General features: G+C 35.2%; 1 protein-coding gene across 3 annotated transcripts in view; it reads left to right on the top strand.

Annotated features, from left to right (window-relative positions):
- Nucleotides 1-19435, top strand: part of LOC145673054 (muscle M-line assembly protein unc-89-like) — a 670772-nt gene that overhangs the window by 374758 nt on the left and 276579 nt on the right. For all 3 annotated transcript variants that reach the window (XR_014128711.1, XM_081742394.1, XM_081742395.1), the window contains exon 5: nt 3885-4046. Coding sequence is in view for 2 of the 3 variants with exons in the window: in XM_081742394.1 (XP_081598520.1) it covers nt 3885-4046 (162 nt within the window). In the remaining variant the exon portion in view is untranslated. The remainder of the gene's footprint in view (nt 1-3884; nt 4047-19435) is intronic.

Below are 19435 nucleotides of genomic sequence, written 5' to 3' on the forward strand. Positions count from 1 at the left end.
AGATCGCTTATGTCGAACCTGAACTCTTCACCAGTTGACAGGAGACACATCGCTTATGTCGAACCTGAACTCTTCACCAGTTGACAGGAGACAGATTGCTTATGTCGAACCTGAACTCTTCACCAGTTGACAGGAGACAGATCGCTTATGTCGAATCTGAACTCTTCACCAGTTGACAGGAGGCAGATCGCTTATGTCAACTTGATCTCTTCTTCAGGGTAACGCAATACGACAGAAGCGAAATTGGTCTGTCTTTGACTATAACGCCCATCCGCACTCAGCACGCAAACAAGACACAAAATTGAAGATTTAGTGTGGGAACAGCTATCCCACTCTCCATACAGCCTTATGGCGCCGAGTTACATCCATATTTTATTCCGGTGTTAACGTCTGCATTGGAAGGTGAACATTTCGAAAAAAAGTGAAAATATGAAGCGGAATATGAGGAAAGTGCTGAATAGCAGAGCCCTGATTTTTTTTTTTTTTTTTTTTTTTTTTTGCAAAGTGTTTAAACAAATTGGTGCACTTAGGGATACGCACGAGACGAGTCGAGACAGGATTTTCCTGATAAAATTCGAGTGGAGACACGGCTCTTCCAATAGAGAAATATACATTTTTCGAGTTGAGACATCACTTTTGCAGCACATTTTCGAGACGAAACAGCCACAAATTTTGTCTCGTGCGCATCCCTAGGTGCACGGTGAGACATATGCCTGAATCTCAATGGGAATTATGTGGAGAAGTGAGGAAGAACCTATATAAATATGTATGTATAATTTACAATGTATCATTAAAAAAATATATTTTACAGCTGAGGTAAACTTACGTATTGAACGATCCACGTATATGGTCGAGCCTCGTAACCAGCTACTAAAATACCAGGAGGTTGAACCCTAGACTGGGTGTGTAAACAATTAATGTACAATGGACTCAAACTTACCTCGGTTTATTAAAAGTAAGAGTCTGTTTTGTCCATGCACAAGTTTGAACAATTAGTAAGCCATAGAGTGACTTCTGAAAGTCTTAAACTGTAATTATGTTCGAGTCCATCGCTGTTCCTTTCTAGATTGTGGAAACATTGTCAAGAAACCAGCTCTTCAATGGTGCCCTTTTGACCGTATGATTCCAACTGGAATTACACACTTTCTTGGCTTACACAGGGCATATATCGTGCCGAATGATTCCAAGTTGTCTCGTGCGTCGTTGTTCTAGCTTTTGACAACGGATAGGAGCTATGTACGGTTTCGCCACGATCGCTATTTCGCGCACACAACATATAATCTCTTCTTCAGGGTAACGCAATACGACAGAAGCGAAATTGGTCTGTCTTTGACTATAATCCATTGAAATAAAAAACAATCTTCATTTCCAAACCATAATTCAGGTCAGAAAGGGTTAATTTTGGGAAAACAAAGTTAATATATGGGAATAAATCTGGCAAGTATGTGGAGTATGATAACAAACTGACACTTTTTATGGCCAGAAACTCACGTAGAATCACTTTGTAGTATTAAGAACTATTTATTTCTGTTCGCGTGAAGGAATGGGGAACAATATATGCACACACACAAGAGCGCCGATTTCTCTGTAAATTTGGGGGGTCCATTCAGATGATGACAAGGGCGCCCATTAAGGAAGGCAAGGTGGGGCGCTCGTCCCCCCTAAGTGGAAATTGTACTTGGGAATATCGAAAACCCAATATAATTTTTATATTAGTTACAGCAAAATTTGAAATTATATTTGAAATGTCGCTTATACTTGCCACCCCCTTGGAAACCACAACATGGGCGCCCTTGGATTCAGACGACATATATATGAGAATTTTAAGACAAATTGCATTCAAATTATGCCAAATATTGTATATTCACAAATACAATATGAGGGCCCACACGAGATATGTGGGGCCCGGGCCCTCTGCCTCCCCAGGATCGACGCCCTTGTGCACACAGCTTACTTTCTTTTAAATCCTCTGTTATTAATTGGCACAAAGTGTCCTTATTCAGCACCATGAGGTATAATATCAATGTCAGACTTTGTATTTCTGTCATTGACAACCCTCGGGATATCATTTTCTATTCTTTCAGTTCTTCTGTTGGACCTGTGCATTCGTCTTTTCTCACAGACTCCTTGCCAGTACTCAACCTCTCATGCCATTGGAAAACACGGCAGCGAGAATGAAAAATGTCTCCAACAACCTTTTCCAACATCTTAAATGGTTCCGTAAATTTCCTTAAGCGTGCACAGAGCTTGATGTTCATTCTTTGTTCTATTGTTGAAATGGAACCCGCGTCACGCACCACTCTAGCGACAGGCTAAACTGAAAATTTCTACACTTATTCTTAAGGTGGCAGAACCCTTCAAATAACACTACTTGCAAATTGTATTTTTTTTTTTTTTTTTTTTTTTTTTAGAGTTGAATAAAATAAATGTAGTGTAGAAGAATATATATTGTTGATTTAATCATGCATTGAAATGGAGAAGTACTGGTGTATATTCATTACTATTTAAGTGATTAAAGGCGATTTAGATCTAATTCTAAATATAATCATTGAATATTAATAATACATATTTGCGAGTGAGTGTAATAGCAATAAATAAATAAATAAATGAACTCATTCTTTAACTGTCGCAATGTGTATATTCTAATTTATTTTTTCACATATTAACTGAATTCATTTCGCTCCTATTTACATATTGAGTAGTACCAAATACTTTGTGTAAAGTATTGTGCTGCATGAGTTAGAAACATGGACATTGTGTAAAAATAATGAAATAGCGACTGGAAGCTTTCGAATGTAGGTGTGGAGAAGAATAGAAAGAATTAGCTGAGTCAGCGGAAAACGAATGAAAGTGTCTTAGAAATGGTGAGGGTGAAAGAACAATTTTAGTTATTATCAAGAAGAGGAAGAGAAACTGATTGTGACATGGGCTAAGAAGGAGCTGATCATGAGAGACGTGCTAGAGGGTTTGGTGGCAGGAAAGAGAGGGAGGAGGCGAAGGAGACTACAATTAATGGACGACATCAAAACAGAAAAATCATACATGAAGACGAAGAGGTTAGCGGAAGACCGTGGAACATGGAAGCTTCTTAGTTGCAGCAAATAATCTGCCAATAATGGCAGAATACCTATGATGAGATTATTGTATCTAGGGTCAATATGTAGTCTAATGATAACAGACTGTTTTCAACGAATAATTTCTATGTTACAAAATAAACTTCAGTTTAACTCCAATTATCAGAATTCCAGCCATCCATATCACCAAATATCTGGATCAATACTAGGAAATTAAAAATATGAATTAAAAAGAATCAAAAAATGTCCAACACCGACTTGTTGTAACCGCAACACTGTACTCTGCAGTAGTGATAGTCAAACTGAGACCACTGTTCTGAGTTAAAATGTATTAACTTCTCTTGCTGTGCTCGACAAACAGTTGCAGTAAGAACCTAGTGTTAGGTCTTCTAACTTACAGATTCTATCATAGTAGAAATCATAGTAAAGCCCTTAGTATGGTGCTAATCATTCGTCAAAATGACTGTACGTAAGGCCTAAGATGTTTTGTTAGCTATGCTGTAAATACACTGTGTATTTTTACAAAAGTTTCCTAAAATCAATACATTTTGCAAAAGGCAATACTTTTTAGTTTTTTTGACTCCATTATTATTTACCACTATTTCTTTGTAATTACTAATTAATATACTATGGAAACCGATACAAAATTACTATTACACTCACATTGTCTTCACTTAAGCTGAAACACATGAAGAGACAGAAGTGTTAGCGAAAGCTTGAAAATAGCATTACTGTTAGGATTTATCTATCTCTATTCTGTCATGTCACTAGGACGTTTTCCCAGCGTATGTTTATCTTTATTGTTGTTAGGTATCCTGGGTACGAAGAAGAGATTGGCACATTTTAACGTCGGGGATGTTTACATATACCAATGATGAGCGCTTCCAAGTCATACACGCCGAAGGAGGCGACAATTGGACATTGCAAATTAAGTATGTACAACGAAGAGACAATGGCACATACGAATGTCAGGTAAGTGGTATTTTGTTTATAATTCATGGAAATGTTATTTCGATACTATATTTTCTCTATGCAATGTGAATATATATATATATATATATATATATATATATATATATATATATATATACACGTATATGCTAAAGGCCAGATGGATGTAATAACAATCTGTTTAATGTAAGTTTCCCGCGGATATTGCATGTATTCCACCCGAGATAATTCTGTCCCTGTGACATCCCAGGATCTTCTAACATATGTTATTGATATGCCAGAATCTATAACACGTTATTTTCATATTCCAGGATCGCCTAACAAGATTCGAAATAATTAATTTTTCGTATTATGTCATATGGAAGTTTATGTGAATACGAAAAGAAAAATATTTCGTTACAATGTATAACGATAATAGGAATAATGTTTTCCAAATGGGAACACTTCGGAGTTACATTGAAAGAATAATGTTACTTACTTTGTAATGAAAGAATTATGTCTTGCTTAACTAACATTTTTCACAGTGAAATAGGATGTTGTCTCCAAGAATTAGAAGACTTGTTATGCTGAACTCTTATGTGAACAACTGAGTGAGAAATTTATATTCAGTCCAGGAAACCACCGATGATTATTATCAATGGGACTCAAAGCAAGAAAATAAAACGTTATTGTTTTGTGAACTCTTCACTAGCACAATAGTAATACAAGTTTAATGTAGACTATTGCTAATTGTGTTGCTACCTTTCTTCAACGTGTGCCATCTACATATGAGACATTTAATCGATTGTTTACCCTTAAGTTCTGAATTCGCATAGAATGTACACTCATGTCCAAAATTATTGTCGCATGTCTATAAAAAAAGTTTTTGTAGGAATATAATTTGATAACAAATTCGCCCGGTATTTCTTATTATGTTGTTATATGTATAATCGGCGAAGACATGTATGTGGAAAATTTCATGTCAAAAGAGCACTACATAGGAACAATAAAACGAAAATAAAACTTTCTTGTCCATTCATCAACATTTTGTTTTTACTCATTCTAATTTTCGTATTTATAATTCTTTTCCAATGAAATTTACCACAAATATATATTTCTCGATTATACACACAGTATCAGTATTAAAAGTGCCCTGCAAAATCATTATCAAATTATATTCTTACCAGAAGACAGTTATAGATAGACTTTCCTTCTATTCCCGAGAATGAAAAAGGTCTAAAAGGGAGGGTTTCTGATGATGTGGAGGGTGTAAAAAGAACTTAGAAGAGGGGACTAGACGATATCAAAGTTGAAAATTTCCAAAGATGCTTGAAAGACTGAGAAAGAAGACTGGGGAATTACATCGCATCCAATGGAGATTACTTTGAAGGACATTGGAAGTATTTTGTAAAAAAAAAAAAAAAAAAAAAAAAAAAAACTTAATAAATTCATTTTTAGGACAAAAGTCCGTTTTTTTGTACTCCCCTCGTAGATGGCGAGCCTGTCATACAACAACAATTTTTCTGTATTTACTCGAAAACTACAGATGAGAAATTTATTCCTACCCATATAATTATATTCAACATTATGAGATCTATAGATTGGTTTGATTCATTTTTGTAAGTTTTAGTGTTTCGTTAAACGTTAATAAATAGTATTAAATGTTGTAATTAAAAATAATAACAAATATCACTTTAAAAAATACGGTAAATATTCTTTCGTAACATTAACAACTAATGTATTCCACATTCCTTACTACAAATACAGTGACATTAAAAGATAGTTTATGCAGCCACCTGCATGAACCGTAGAGCTATTAATCGTTTCTCATTATGTATTCTATTTGCCGTTGCTTTTCTTCCATTTTACGAGCACTGGATTGGACGAAATCGATAAATCATGCTCAAGCGTAGGCTTATTATCCCCCTTATAATCGCATCGTATTGAATATTAGATACAAAGCGTTTTAAAGTTAAACACGCCCGGTACTACACGGAATTGAATATTAACCTATCCTGTGTTTTAGTACGGCGAAATGAAAACACACAGAGAATGGTTATACGTGAATGCGTCTGTTTATATAGATAGGATAAACGAAAAACCACGATGCGAAAGGACCGAAGGTTGTTGAGTAAGGGATTTGGTTCTTGAATTTCCGGGAGCAAATAATCCTCTCGCTAAGTAGCTTGGATTTTAATGTTCGTGGTGTATTTTTCTTGTGTTGTTTATTGGCGAAAATAACTGCTGCAGAAATCAAGACTGTACTTCATAGAGGATTTAAACGTTAAAGGTTTTGGGATTTCAAGAAAAAAAAAGTACTAACCACAGCAATATATTCATGGACATAAAGTGTTATTTTATATTTTAATGCCTAGAAGCTTCCATTAAGTACGGGGTGATTCTTAGTTTATGTACCACAACATGTTTGAGCAGATTATACACTGACAAAATAATGTTTGTCAACATTAAGTGGTATAGGTCGCCATGTTATGAAGATGTTAACCGTTTAGGGGTGGCTATTAGTCTTCCTTCAAGACGAAAAAATGAACGCTGGTTAGCAGAAGATTGTGGACCATGGAAGCCTCTCAGTTCCAGCAAATGACCTGGCAATAATGGCAGAATATCTATAATGATAATAATAGACATCAGCCTATAATTGGGAATTGAAAGAATTATTTTACAAAATTAAACGGAAATGAGGCTTATAAACCACATCCGTCCTCACCATCCTGATCTTGTGTTTATATGCCACATCCGTCTTTAATGGAATGATTAAATGTATGTTTATGTGCCACATCCGTCTCTAAAGGCTTTAGAGGTGGTTACCAGTCTTCCTTTAGAAACAAAAAAGACGCCTAAGAGCCTTCCTAGCCTATCATTGAGTATTGAATGACATATTTGACAAATTAAACGCAAATTGTGCTTATAAACCACACCCGTCCTTACATTCTAATCGTGTGTTTATATACCACACCTGTCTTTAACGGAACAATTGTATGTGTGTTTATAAGCAACATCCATCGCTAAAGAGTTCAGAAGCGAACAAGGGTCCTTTAGAAACAAAAAAATGAATGTCCAAACCTATAATTGGGAATTGAATGATCTATGTGATAGAAATAAGTACAAATAATGTTTATAATTCACATTAATCATAATGATAATGTTTATAAACCACATCTGCCTCTGAAGGTTTAAATAGGGCAAATTAGGCAGATAGGCCTACTTCCATTAAGCCGAGAAAGTATAACTTGGCTTGCTGATCGAACACTTTTCTTTTTATTCGTAAAGATTGTTTAGGAGCTATTAAGGAAAGCTGGCGACTGTCAAACAGAATACGTGATTAGTAGGAGATACTGTTTTCAAAATCACTGTAATAGCACACACATCATCTCTGGCGACAAACTTGTAACGTTTAACAAGTGAATATCCTGCAATAGTATAATATTACTTTGAATATTGCACAGAAAATTCAACATTCAAGTTGCGGCAACATCGCGATTAGTCATTTGTTATTTACAAAAAAAAAAAAAAAAAAAAAAGTGAGAGGATATTGTTGTGGTAAGTGAACTCACTCTAATTTTGTTCATATCATATGTAAATATCTACCAGCTTTTCGGAAGGGCCCGATAAGTAAGGTTCTCACTATTTCTGTGAAGGGAGTTCCGATGTCTACAATTTTTCACCATTAAGTCACAGCACTGTTTAAGCCTATTTCACGACTGTCGTGATTGATAGAAGATGAGAAGCATATTCGAATCGTGTTGTTTGAAGACAAAAATAATTTCCATACGTGTTTTCTTACCTTCGGTTACGAGTGTAACAGAAGATACCTGCAGCAATCATGTCAAAGGAACGACAAGTACACTCCATTTTCAAGTGGTTGCGGAATTGAGACTTAGAATAAAGGATTACAGAGTTTGTAAATTTGTAACGAATCAGTTTCAATAGACATATAAATTTATTACAACAAATTACATATATATATATATATATATATATATATATATATATATATATATATATATATATATATATATATATAACAATAACTAACGAACCGATTCCTTTAAGAAATTGTTCCATTCGATCACGGTTTAAATGTCGGAAGGTGAAAGCACATTATTATTATATTCACTCATTCATTTGATAATTTTAGAGAAAATTAATAATTCAAATTTTGACTCCATAGATTGATCCGAATTAGGTTACAATACCAAATACAAATAATATCAAATTTAAATATAATAGGAATCAGGGTCATTTCCCATGTGGGCGACCAATACTCACCAAGATTATCAGACCACACCACACCACACCACACACACACACACACACACACACCAAAAACAAAAAAAGGTTAAAATTTAGAAACTGAATATAAATCACACACTAGGTTTAATCCTGGTTCCCTTTACAAACTCACTCACAGACTTTTTTTTTTATTATTTTATCTTCACTACACAAAGCTAAAACAATTTCAATCACAACCACAATAGATATTAGCTGTTCACAACTACCTTGTCCAATTAAAAGGTTCAGTAGATCAGTCCAACCAATGTAAGGTCATAGCTGGCAGCACCTTAGTATGTATAGGCAATGTTCATCAATATTATATCTTGGTAATATTATACCATTTCAGTAAAATCTGATATGCTTATATCATCACAAATTTTGACATTACGGGAAAATAACTGCCATACTCGTGTTCAGTGGCTACAAATCATTAAGAAACCAATGAAAAATCAACAGAAGCACGACTACAATGTTTGGGTTATGCTTGTAGTTCAATGTTCCTATAAGTTATAATTGTATAATATGTTACTGTTTCAATAAAATCTGATACACTTATATCATCACAAATTTTGACATTACGGGAAAATAACGGTCATACTCGCGTTCAGCGGGTGCAAATAATTAAGAAACCGACGAAAAACTAACATAAGCACGACCTTGATCAAAATTTATATATCAGTGTAATTGAAGGGAAATTTCCCTTGGTGCAGGGAAATTTTGGAGAAAAGGGAAAAAGGAAAATCGCTTGTAATCTCTCAATATTGCAGGGATATTTGAACCTCCCTTCAATCATTTATAGATTGAATGTATTTACGTATCTGATTAATCTCATTAAAATTCAGTATAAATTCAACATCCTATTTCTTGCAAACATAATCCGTTGCACATATTTCACATAAATTTTCACAATTTATCTTGCTTTGCCTTCGTTAATATTTACCAATATTACACATCGATCTACATATTCAGTTAAATTCGAAACATTACAACAATGCTTATATAAAATCTTTTATCAAAATTAACCTTCCCATTGTTGAATTAAATGCAATGCAATAAGATGAAATATTTCTCAATTAAATTATCATTCCAACTATTATAACAGTTTTGTTTGGATTCGTGTTCGGGATGTGTTGTGTTGGTGCGTTTGTAATTTAGTCCGTAGCTCTGGCTTACGTTTCTTACAAGTGTTAAAACGATCTGAACTGTTATATCACCAACATATCATACTGTTAAGTGGTAACAGAATGGAAGACGGCAGTCGTTCGCGTGAATATCCAGGGACTCCAGTGAAAAAACAGACAAAAAGAAATGAACTCTCCGCGGAGAGAAAGTTTCTTATAAGCAGTTTAAACAATAGGGATGCGCACGAGACAAGATTTGTGGCTGTCTCGTCTCGAAAATGTGCTGTAAAAGTGATGTCTCGACTCGAAAAATGTATATTTCTCTATTGGAAGTGCCATGTCTCGACTCGAATTTTGTCAGGAAAATCCTGTCTCGATTCGTCTCGTGCGCATCCCTATTAAACAATTTAGACCTGAATGGATGAAAGACCCGCAATTTCAAAATTGGCTGCAGCCAGTGAGGAATTGTGATCTGAAGTGCCGATGTGTTGCTTGCAATGTTGTGCTAAAATGGGGGAAAAGTGATCTTGAAAAACATTCTCGGAGACAAAAACATGCATCTAATATGAAAAATTTGCGCTCCATGCAATCGTTGAAAGATTTTGTGCGAACATCAAAGCCAAACAATACATCTGAAGCCGTGAAAAGTGTGCAAAATTAAAATTGCAGCATTCTTCGCTAAGCACAATGTTGCCTTACAGGTGGTTGACCATCTTGTACCACTTCTGAAGGATGTTTTTATGACTCCTGAATTGCTAAGGTTAAAATGTACTACGATAGTAAAAAATGTGTTGGTCCGGGCCGAAACAGAACGGATTGCTGAAAACTTAAAGCAAGTCTCCTTTTCTATTCTCGTGGATGAAAGCACTGATATTTCGTGCCAAAAAACGTTGTGTGGCCCAATACCGGTACGTTTCAGCATTTAATGGCCGGGTCCAAACCTAGTTACTGAAGTTAGTGAAGTTGGACGCTAAGGATTCTTCAGCTAATGCCATTTATTCCGCTTTCTGTCAATGTTTGCAGGAGAAAGACATCCCACTAAAGAACATTATCGACTTGGTGTGCAATGGTGCAAACGTGATGGTGGGTACGAACAATTCGTTATCCTCATTGTTAAAGAATGACTGCTCGAAGTTAATAATGATAAAGTGCATTTGTCACTGCTGCGCTAGTTAGCAAGGCATGCGAAAAATTACCGCGAGCTCAGGAGGAATTGCTTCACGTTATTTTTACATATATATCAGGAAGTTCGAAGCGATGCGCAGTGTTGGCCAAGTTTCAGGAGCACATGAATATTAAGATAAAAAGTATTTTGAAAGTGTCCGGAACCAGATGGTTATCCCTTTATCATTGCGTTGTAAGGCTACTGGAAGATTGGTCAGTGCTTCAAAATTACTTCCAACTAGCTGTATTCGAGGACAAACTAAAGAGTTAGGAAATTTATTTTAAATGAACTGAACAATTTTTATACGAAAGCATACTTCTTTTTTCTAAAATATGCTCTAAATTTTTTCAACTCCTTTAATGCTCTTTTTCAATCCCTGAAGGTTTTGATTCCATTTCTTGCAGAAATCTCAAGGAAATTATTTCGAACACTAGGCCAAATTTTTTTTGCAAGCTGAATTAGTACACCAATATAACATAAATGTTTCAAACCCAAGAAATCTTTTGCCGTTAAATGAAGTATTTCTTGGGCAAGAATGCGAAGATATTTTGCTTGAATTACCTGAAGAAAGTGTGAAAGCTATTAGGCTTTGTTGTCTTAATTTTTACATTGATTCTGCAACAGAGATACAAGCACGGCTTCCACTTGATTCGCCACTGTTTAATGAAATAGAATTTTTGAGCGTGGATGTAGCTCTCTATTCAAAGAAAAAGCCAATAGATATCGGGCATCTTCGAAGTCAGTTTTCTGAATACCTTGATGGCAACGATTTGATTGCAGAATGGAGGCGTCTCCGGCATGAATTAAACGCTGAAGGAAAGAGAGCTCTAAAGAATAAACCAACAGACGAAATGTGGTTTCATGTTTCCCAAATGAAAAAAAAAAAATTTGAAAGCAATCTACAATTTGCAAACCTTGCAAAATTGGCATCATTAGTACTAACATTGCCTCATTCAAATGCGAAAGCTGAGCACGTGTTCAGCATTGTAACAGACGTAAAATTTAAAAAAGGAACAAGCTAAGCTCTGAAGTCATAAACGCAGTAGCCGTATACGTTCTTCTTTCGAAGCTAATGGTATTGATTGTTCCTCTTTCAAAGTTATAGCAGAGCATAGAATAATGGATGTTTTTCCCAACCAGAAAATTGATTGTGAAGAGGATTAATCGATATAAGAGAAGAAAATGTGCGTGTCGTGAATGTAAATATGTATATCTGGGCGAATACTGGGTCATTAGTGTATGTGTGTTTGTGTAAGTTTACAAATTATCTGGTGACTGTGCGCACAGAATTATAAATTCTTAAGAATTCCGCATCTCTAAGCTTTGATTTAGTTTGTATTGTGCTTACGAACATTCCTCAAGTACAGACAAAGACAGTAGCGGCTAGAGTTTCCTTTGTAGCTGTTCGTATTCGTTTAAGTAAATATGGGAATGTTGTTCTTAAGTACATACACAAATATATACTTAATATTTTCTTTGTACCTTAGGTTACATTAATATTTAAGTCTATCATGATATCTGGGATAAAAAATAAATTTACATATTTATTTTATATCTTTTATGATTTATTTAGGTTGTCCATCCTGACCGAGGTATTTATAGGGTTTTTCCTCAGTCACACCAGGCAAATGTAGAGATTGCACCTTTAACATAGGTCCTGACCTACACGTTTCCATATCCTTTTTCCTCTTCTATCGCGACGCCTTAGACACCTAAACAACAAATCAAGTTCAAATTCTGCGTAAGCTCAAAGGAAGGTTATCAGGTATCTGCTTGTAAGTGGTTATAAGATTGGGGTGAGGGGTTGGAACCGAAAACGATTAAAAATACGTTTACTAAATACAGTATTTGAACGGTTTGGATGAAGGGAAATTTTGTCCGGAAAAGGGAAAGTCTGAAGAATGTGAAGGGAAAACGGCTCTGAAGGAATTGGCATCACTGCACTCATATAAAATTTTGAATTTGTATAATAGATAATGCATGATTTCGAGAAAATAAACTTGTTTTTCGATACTCCAAAACTTACACTCATTATCAAAATCAAAATCATACATTAAATTAAACATTATACTTATAACAAATCCTATCTGTTATCCAGAAGATATTAACAACTTAATGCAGCCTAATAAAGAATACATAATAAATAAATATTGAGTTAATAAATAATAGATGAAATAAAAATGAACTATAAATTTTAATAAGAGATCGGCTTCTCACAAAAACAAAAACCTTTCATACTTTATCATTATTATTAACATTCTGCCTGTTGATAGGTTCTGCGACTAACGAGTATTTTCCTCTTATAATTTTAGGTTTGGGCTTGGAAATATTTCTTCCATGTTTCTCGATCTTCAACTTCCTCTTTTAACTCCCAATATTTTCTTCTGTTTTTCAAATCATAGGTTCAGTTGTGTTCTTCTTCTCCCTATTCCTCACTTTCCTTCCATCTTTTCTTCTATAGCGGTATGAAATAAACTATTTCTTTGCGAGATGTGTCCAATCTAATTGGCCTTCCTACGAAGGATGACTTTCTAAAAGCGTACTCTTCTCTCCTATCCGTTTTAAAACATCGCTGTTTGTTACTTTTTTCGTCCATTTTATCTTCTCCATCTTCCTCCTACACTGCTTTATTATATACACATATAAAAACACAAAGCAAATTTAAGCTATAATAAATTTTATATATATATATATATATATATATATATTTGCAACCCAGTATGATATAATATAATTGTACAGTAGTTTACGTGTACTGTGTGAAGTCATGAAAATTGTCCCGTTTTAGACTACAGAGAAAACATGTTGCTTGGGAAACAGAAATTACATAGAAAACGGGCAAACCAGCAAAAGAACATCGTGATACAAGAGAACTAATGGTTTTTCATGAATATATATATATATATATATATATATATATATATATATATATATATATATATATATATATTCACTTGTCGTTCATTGTTGAATTGTGGTTAGGTTTCGTCCAACAAGTGACACATGACAACTAAATTCGTCGACCGCTGCTGCTCATTAATTTTGCTGGGTTTTCAGGAAGAAAACATCATTTATTGCAACCCATCCTCAACGAACTCTTCAGACCTCCTCCCACTCCTTTTGTCTGTGAAACTTTCTCTCTACCAACGGTAGACAATTTTTTTTTTTTTTTTTTTAACAGCGGAGTCGAGTGGAAGGGGACATGGAACAAGCATCGTGGAGAAGCGACTATTAATCAGAGACGAATATAATGTCATGAGTTTTGTCTTTGAGAGTAAAGAGTTCTGGTAGGAAATGTAAAGATGAATGTTTGGGACAGCTGGGACATTTTGAACAAGACTGCTTACAAAAATTCGTTTACAATTACTGTTTTCAATTACGTTATCATCTTTGTATAAGGATAAGGACATGTATTTTTCCATTGTACTTGTCTGTATGTATTCAATAAAATACAAACTCTGATAATGAATCATTTCAAAGTTATGCAGTCATTTTCCAAAAGTGATTATCCGCTTAAAGTGATTTAGTTTAATCAATCTTCCCCGTACTTTTTATTGTTACAAGAAGTATGTACATCACCGTTAGGGGTATGTATACGAGTTGTGTTCAGAAAGCATTCAAACTTATTTTTTCCGCCTAAATCATTGAAATGCGGAAGATTTTGTTCAGTGTAGATGCTGTATAAGGGACACTCATGCGTAGTCGTGAACTTTTTTTTCCTGTCCGCAGAAAACGTCAGTCACTGGGTAGGGATGCGCACGAGACAAGATTTGTGGCTGTCTCGTCTAGAAAATGTGCTGTAAAAGTGATGTCTCGACTCGAAAAATGTATACTTCTCTATTGTAAGAGCCGTGTCTCGACTTGAATTTTGTCAGGAAAATCCTGTCTCGACTCGTTCCGTGCGCATCTCTATCACTGGGAGTCGGCAAACGAGTGAAGATTTGTAGTGAACAGTCGTCCAATTTCAGTTTTTTTTTTTTTTTTTTGGAAGGGAGGTAAAATGGCAGTAAAAGTTGGGCAGCGATAATGCATCAAATTTTACCAAAAGCCCAAGCGGAAACCGTTCAGTCGGAGTGGTGCATTCAATTTTGAAGGAGAATTTGGGCATTTAGGAGAGTGTCCGAGAAATTTAATTCAGGCTTTCATCGCTAGACACAATAATAAAGTTTCCTACTCCCCCGACATGATTCTGCGTGACTTTTGGTTATTTCCCCAGCTGAAAATTTCACTAAAACGGACCCGATTTTAGAGTGAAGAAAAGACATCGTGCGGGATGCGACGGTGCGGTTGCTTACCTTTTTTCCAAAAACTGCGTTCCAGGAGTGTCTCCAACAACGGCGGGAGCGCTAGGAGAAGTGTGTGCGTTACCAAGAAGACTACTTTGAAGGGGATTAGTGTTTCGGATTTCTAAATCAATAATAGGTTCGGAACTTTTTGAACATACCTCGTATCTACCCTTAGGCTAGGTACAAATTGAAACGCATATAGCGCTTGTGAGTCGACGCATGAGTGACACAACAGGGCAGCGTGCTCTTTGGAAACTTACAGGATTTAAATTTAAATAGAACGACATTAATTGGAAGCATGGCGCTATACAGGACTACTAGAGTCTATTCACAGTAGTGTGTCGTTGTACTTGAGATACAGTTTCCCGTGTTCCATATGCAAATTTCTCTTCTGCCGCGATCGGATTTTGGACGTTACATAAATTTAAGTCAATGGGTTGTTGGATAATCCTATGTATTTCAGCAAACTGGTTTCGATTCATTGAAAAATGATTTATCTCCGTTTAGTACTATCCGCAGATTTTCCTTTCCCACAGAATATACTCAAATGATGATTTAAGTTTCCTGTTCACCAAGGAACAAAGCAAAACTTCGCCTTTAGCATCAGGATCTGATTGCGAACTCCGACTTAATAATGGTAAATGTTTTCTTCGCTAGTTCAACTCGCAATATACAGATCACCACATCACGCGTGTGACGTGTGTGCGTCATGCCATTGGTGTCAGGTTATCTTATACGCAATATATGCATCTCAATTTGTACATAGGGGGCACGGTGGCTCAGTAATAGAGCTCTTATCTCTGGTGGTGGGGTTCTTGGCTTGATTCCCGGCCAGGCGGACAACATCCTGTCCCGGGTTTTCTCAGGGTACTCTCGTTTCCTTCATCTTTTATTTATCTTTCTCGATGGAAGAGTTTCACAAAAATTAAAGTTTAGAAGTCAGTCAAAGTTTTGGGTTACACTTCGTTAACCATACTATTTAATGTCGTCTTACTAATGTCATAATTAGAGCAACCCACATTACGATTTATTTTTAGTTGAATTATGATTTATTTTTTCCAAATTATGCTTTATTGTTAATTTCAATTATTGTTTTACATTAATCGTGTATAATTTATAATATTTACTATACATTAAATATTCGAAATCTTGATCTATTTATTAATATTTTATGCAACAAGTTTCTTCCATATTTAATGAACTTTCTACTTAATGCACTTATAAAGAGATATGCTTTACTCGAGTCAGTCTTTTTTTATCACTTGTGTGTGCCTCAGAGGTGCATATATGCACAAAGTAAAAGTAAAAGATGCCAGCAAAAAGTACAGAAAGTGCTCAAGTTCAAGAGGTACTCATAACAATGTAATGTGCAATTCTTCTGTGCTGCTATTCATTGTTGGTGGAAAGTTTCTTTCTTCTTTTCCTTTTTCTTTTCTCCACATCAAAGGATTACACCGAAAACTTTACAGAAATAGAAATAAGCTTTTCATTGTTGCATTGTTATCCTCTCAATGATTTTGCATTGTAAATGTTGGTTTTAAAAAATATTAATATAGTATGTTAAACTTGCAGTTAAACAGAATTTTCCAAGAATTGTGCTATATATTTCAAATTACGTTTTATGCTTTATTTTCTAAAATCATGCTTTATTATGCTTTTAAAATTAGTTTCTTCTGGACCCTTAGACAACCACAACCATGTTCAAGGTACAGTCCGCAGCAAGAAATCTGCAACATGAGCATGTAAGTTTATTTTCAAATGACGAAATCATTTGTTCCAAAATAAATGTGCAGGGGAGGACGTTGAGGTTTCTCCTGGCGTGATTAGGCGTTATGTTGATTCCCTGCACTGTTAGGCGTAGTTTCACAGTAAACTTACATGCTCATGTTGCAGGTTTTTTGCTGTGGACTGTACCAATCATAAGTGTAAACTCTTGTTATGCTTTTTATGCTTTTGGGTTGCCCTAGTCACGTTGAAGAGCTTTTGGTAAGAACATGTATAAGTATCAGTTTAATCTTACCAGGTAATGTGGTTATTATACAGAATTATTTTATACGTTAAAAGAAAAAAATCTTTTTCTGCAAACCTCGCATCATGATTTACACACACTCAGAAATTTTTGTTGGGATAGGGTTCAAAACTACGAGCCACTGCGTTTATGTAGTATTGAATGAGTATGATTCTGCACCCGAAAGACAATAAGTAATTATAAAATACTTAAACCTATATTTTCACACAAACAAACAAACAAAAAAAGAGATAGAGAACTAGCTTGTTTTTAAAAGAATAAGAGTACAGATGAAGTGTAAGATCAAGTTTCATGCTACAGTGATCATTTCCCTGGTACACAAGTATAGTTTTAATTGAGAAAGTGTACCAATATATGAATTGAAATGAAATGAAAATTTTAAATTTTACGTCCCACTGTTATGACGGCTAGGCTAAAGGAGATGTTGATGATGAGAAATGAATGCAATGGTGGAATGAAAAAATTGGGAGAACCCCAAGAAAATCCATGCACACGGTGTTTGTCTACCACAAAGCTTACTTGACGCGAGCTGAGTTCGAACCAAGAACCCCAGGCACCAGAGATGAACGTTCTATCAGTGAGCCACCACAGCCACTGTACCAGTGTATGTTAGGAAGTTCTCAGGGGGTCCGAATCCAGGGGAACCCCTTCCCCAGTGGGAGCGCCCTTGGACAGAGCTCCATGAAACCAGTCGGTTGGTGTTATGTATGTTCGATCTTTTTGATGTTTTTCCCCGTTACACGATAGACAATTTCTCATTGGTGAACAGTAGTTTTAAGTTTTTCTCAGATTTAAGTGAACTAAAACTTTATTGAAAAAATAGATATAAAATATATTTCTAAAACAATAGTTACGTCTACTAGAAACAAACAAAAAAGAAAAATAAAGAGAATCCGAAAGTGATGAACTTAAAATGAACACAACTCGCTCGTTTCAAAGTTTACTATTTACTCTAGCTCCAAAAATAAATCCTTATTTGTATACCATTCTTACAATGACTCATATCTGTTAACCAAGTGAAAAACCTCATCACTCCACAATTTAACTCGATTCTCACAGTCATTATTTGAACAGCACTTCTATAATTCATTAACACAAGTACTTTTCAAAAAAAATTGTAATGGTAATTACATAGTGTATTTCACAGCAACTCTATTTCGCTTTTCTGTTGTCTTTTCTGCGTATAATATATAATTTTATATGACATTTCTTTATAATATTATATGCATCTAAATTTATATTATAAAATTGAAAGTGATTATATTAGTGACTCTTAAGCTCTTGAACCACCCAACCGATCTGGATCAAATTTTCAAGGAAGATGAGGTTCGTACCTGGAATGTTTTTTATCAGTTACTTTGACGGAACCACATAGTGGAGGGAGAGGAGAGCGATATTTACATAAATCAATATATATATATATATATAGATAGATAGATAGATACCGTCAAATGGGGTGAATAGAAACACATTTTTGGCTATATGAGAATATAAGTCTGGTAATGTTAAAGATTTCGCGTATCAGATTATTCCAAAAGAAAGGTCTTAATATGCTAATGAATTTCAGTAAACGTCATATTAATTTATCAACTCCACTTTTCTTCACCTTGATTTTTCTTAATATTTCTATTCACCCCTACCCATGGGGTGAATAGAAACAATTACTTTATTTTCATTGTGGTTTCTTTTTATACTATTGGAAAGGTAAAAAAGAAACAGCGTATTTGTTGAAACGAACTATTTATTTGATACCTGCAAGATATTAGTTCAGTAAGACCAGTATTACATAAGTTACAAACTTATAAAACAATACAATGCACAATATAGGTATAAACGACCATATAGTTTTGATGATATTTGAATAAGATTTAAACCACTGAAATCATTAGGGAAACTTATCATGAGTTGAGTTGATTTTGAGATTTACGTCCCGTTCAGCAGCGAGGCTATATGAGACGTGGACCTATTGTTTTAACGTAGAATCAGAACTACATGAGCTCCCGCCGGGAATCGAACCCGGGTCTCCCACGCTAAAGGCGCGTACGCTAACCGCTTAGCCACGAAGGGGCCCGAAAGTTATCATATACTTAAAGCGTGCTGACGAACTCCTAATAAAACCCAACAGTTTCGTTCTGAAAATTTCATTGTTTATGTGCTCTCTTATAAAACACTCCCACATATGCATCATGTTCCCATTTTCGCACTTGGGTGCTGAATAGTCTCATCGAGTTTTAGCTTCTCATTTTACCACAGCAAAATCACCAGCTTTAGAAAACCATCATCTAGTTCGTGATCGTCTGGAATGTTGTCTTCTGGAGTGTTGTCTTTCTCCTCTTCCGACAATACAAAGGTAGGTTGAGTTTCGTTGTGATTTGATGAAAATGTGTCATTTTCAGAAAACAAACCAAAGCTCTTACCAGAAACATCTATTCGTACTCTCTTCTTCCCTTATTTAATTTTTTCATCTTCTCTCATGCTCCTGAGAAGATCCACAAGGGAACGGTTTACAGTCTGAGATGACTTTTGCTATTCTGTTT

The sequence above is a fragment of the Thermobia domestica genome, chromosome 16, assembly GCF_964235325.1.
Source record: "Thermobia domestica chromosome 16, izTheDome1.hap1.1, whole genome shotgun sequence".
In the NCBI taxonomy this organism is placed as follows: domain Eukaryota; kingdom Metazoa; phylum Arthropoda; class Insecta; order Zygentoma; family Lepismatidae; genus Thermobia; species Thermobia domestica.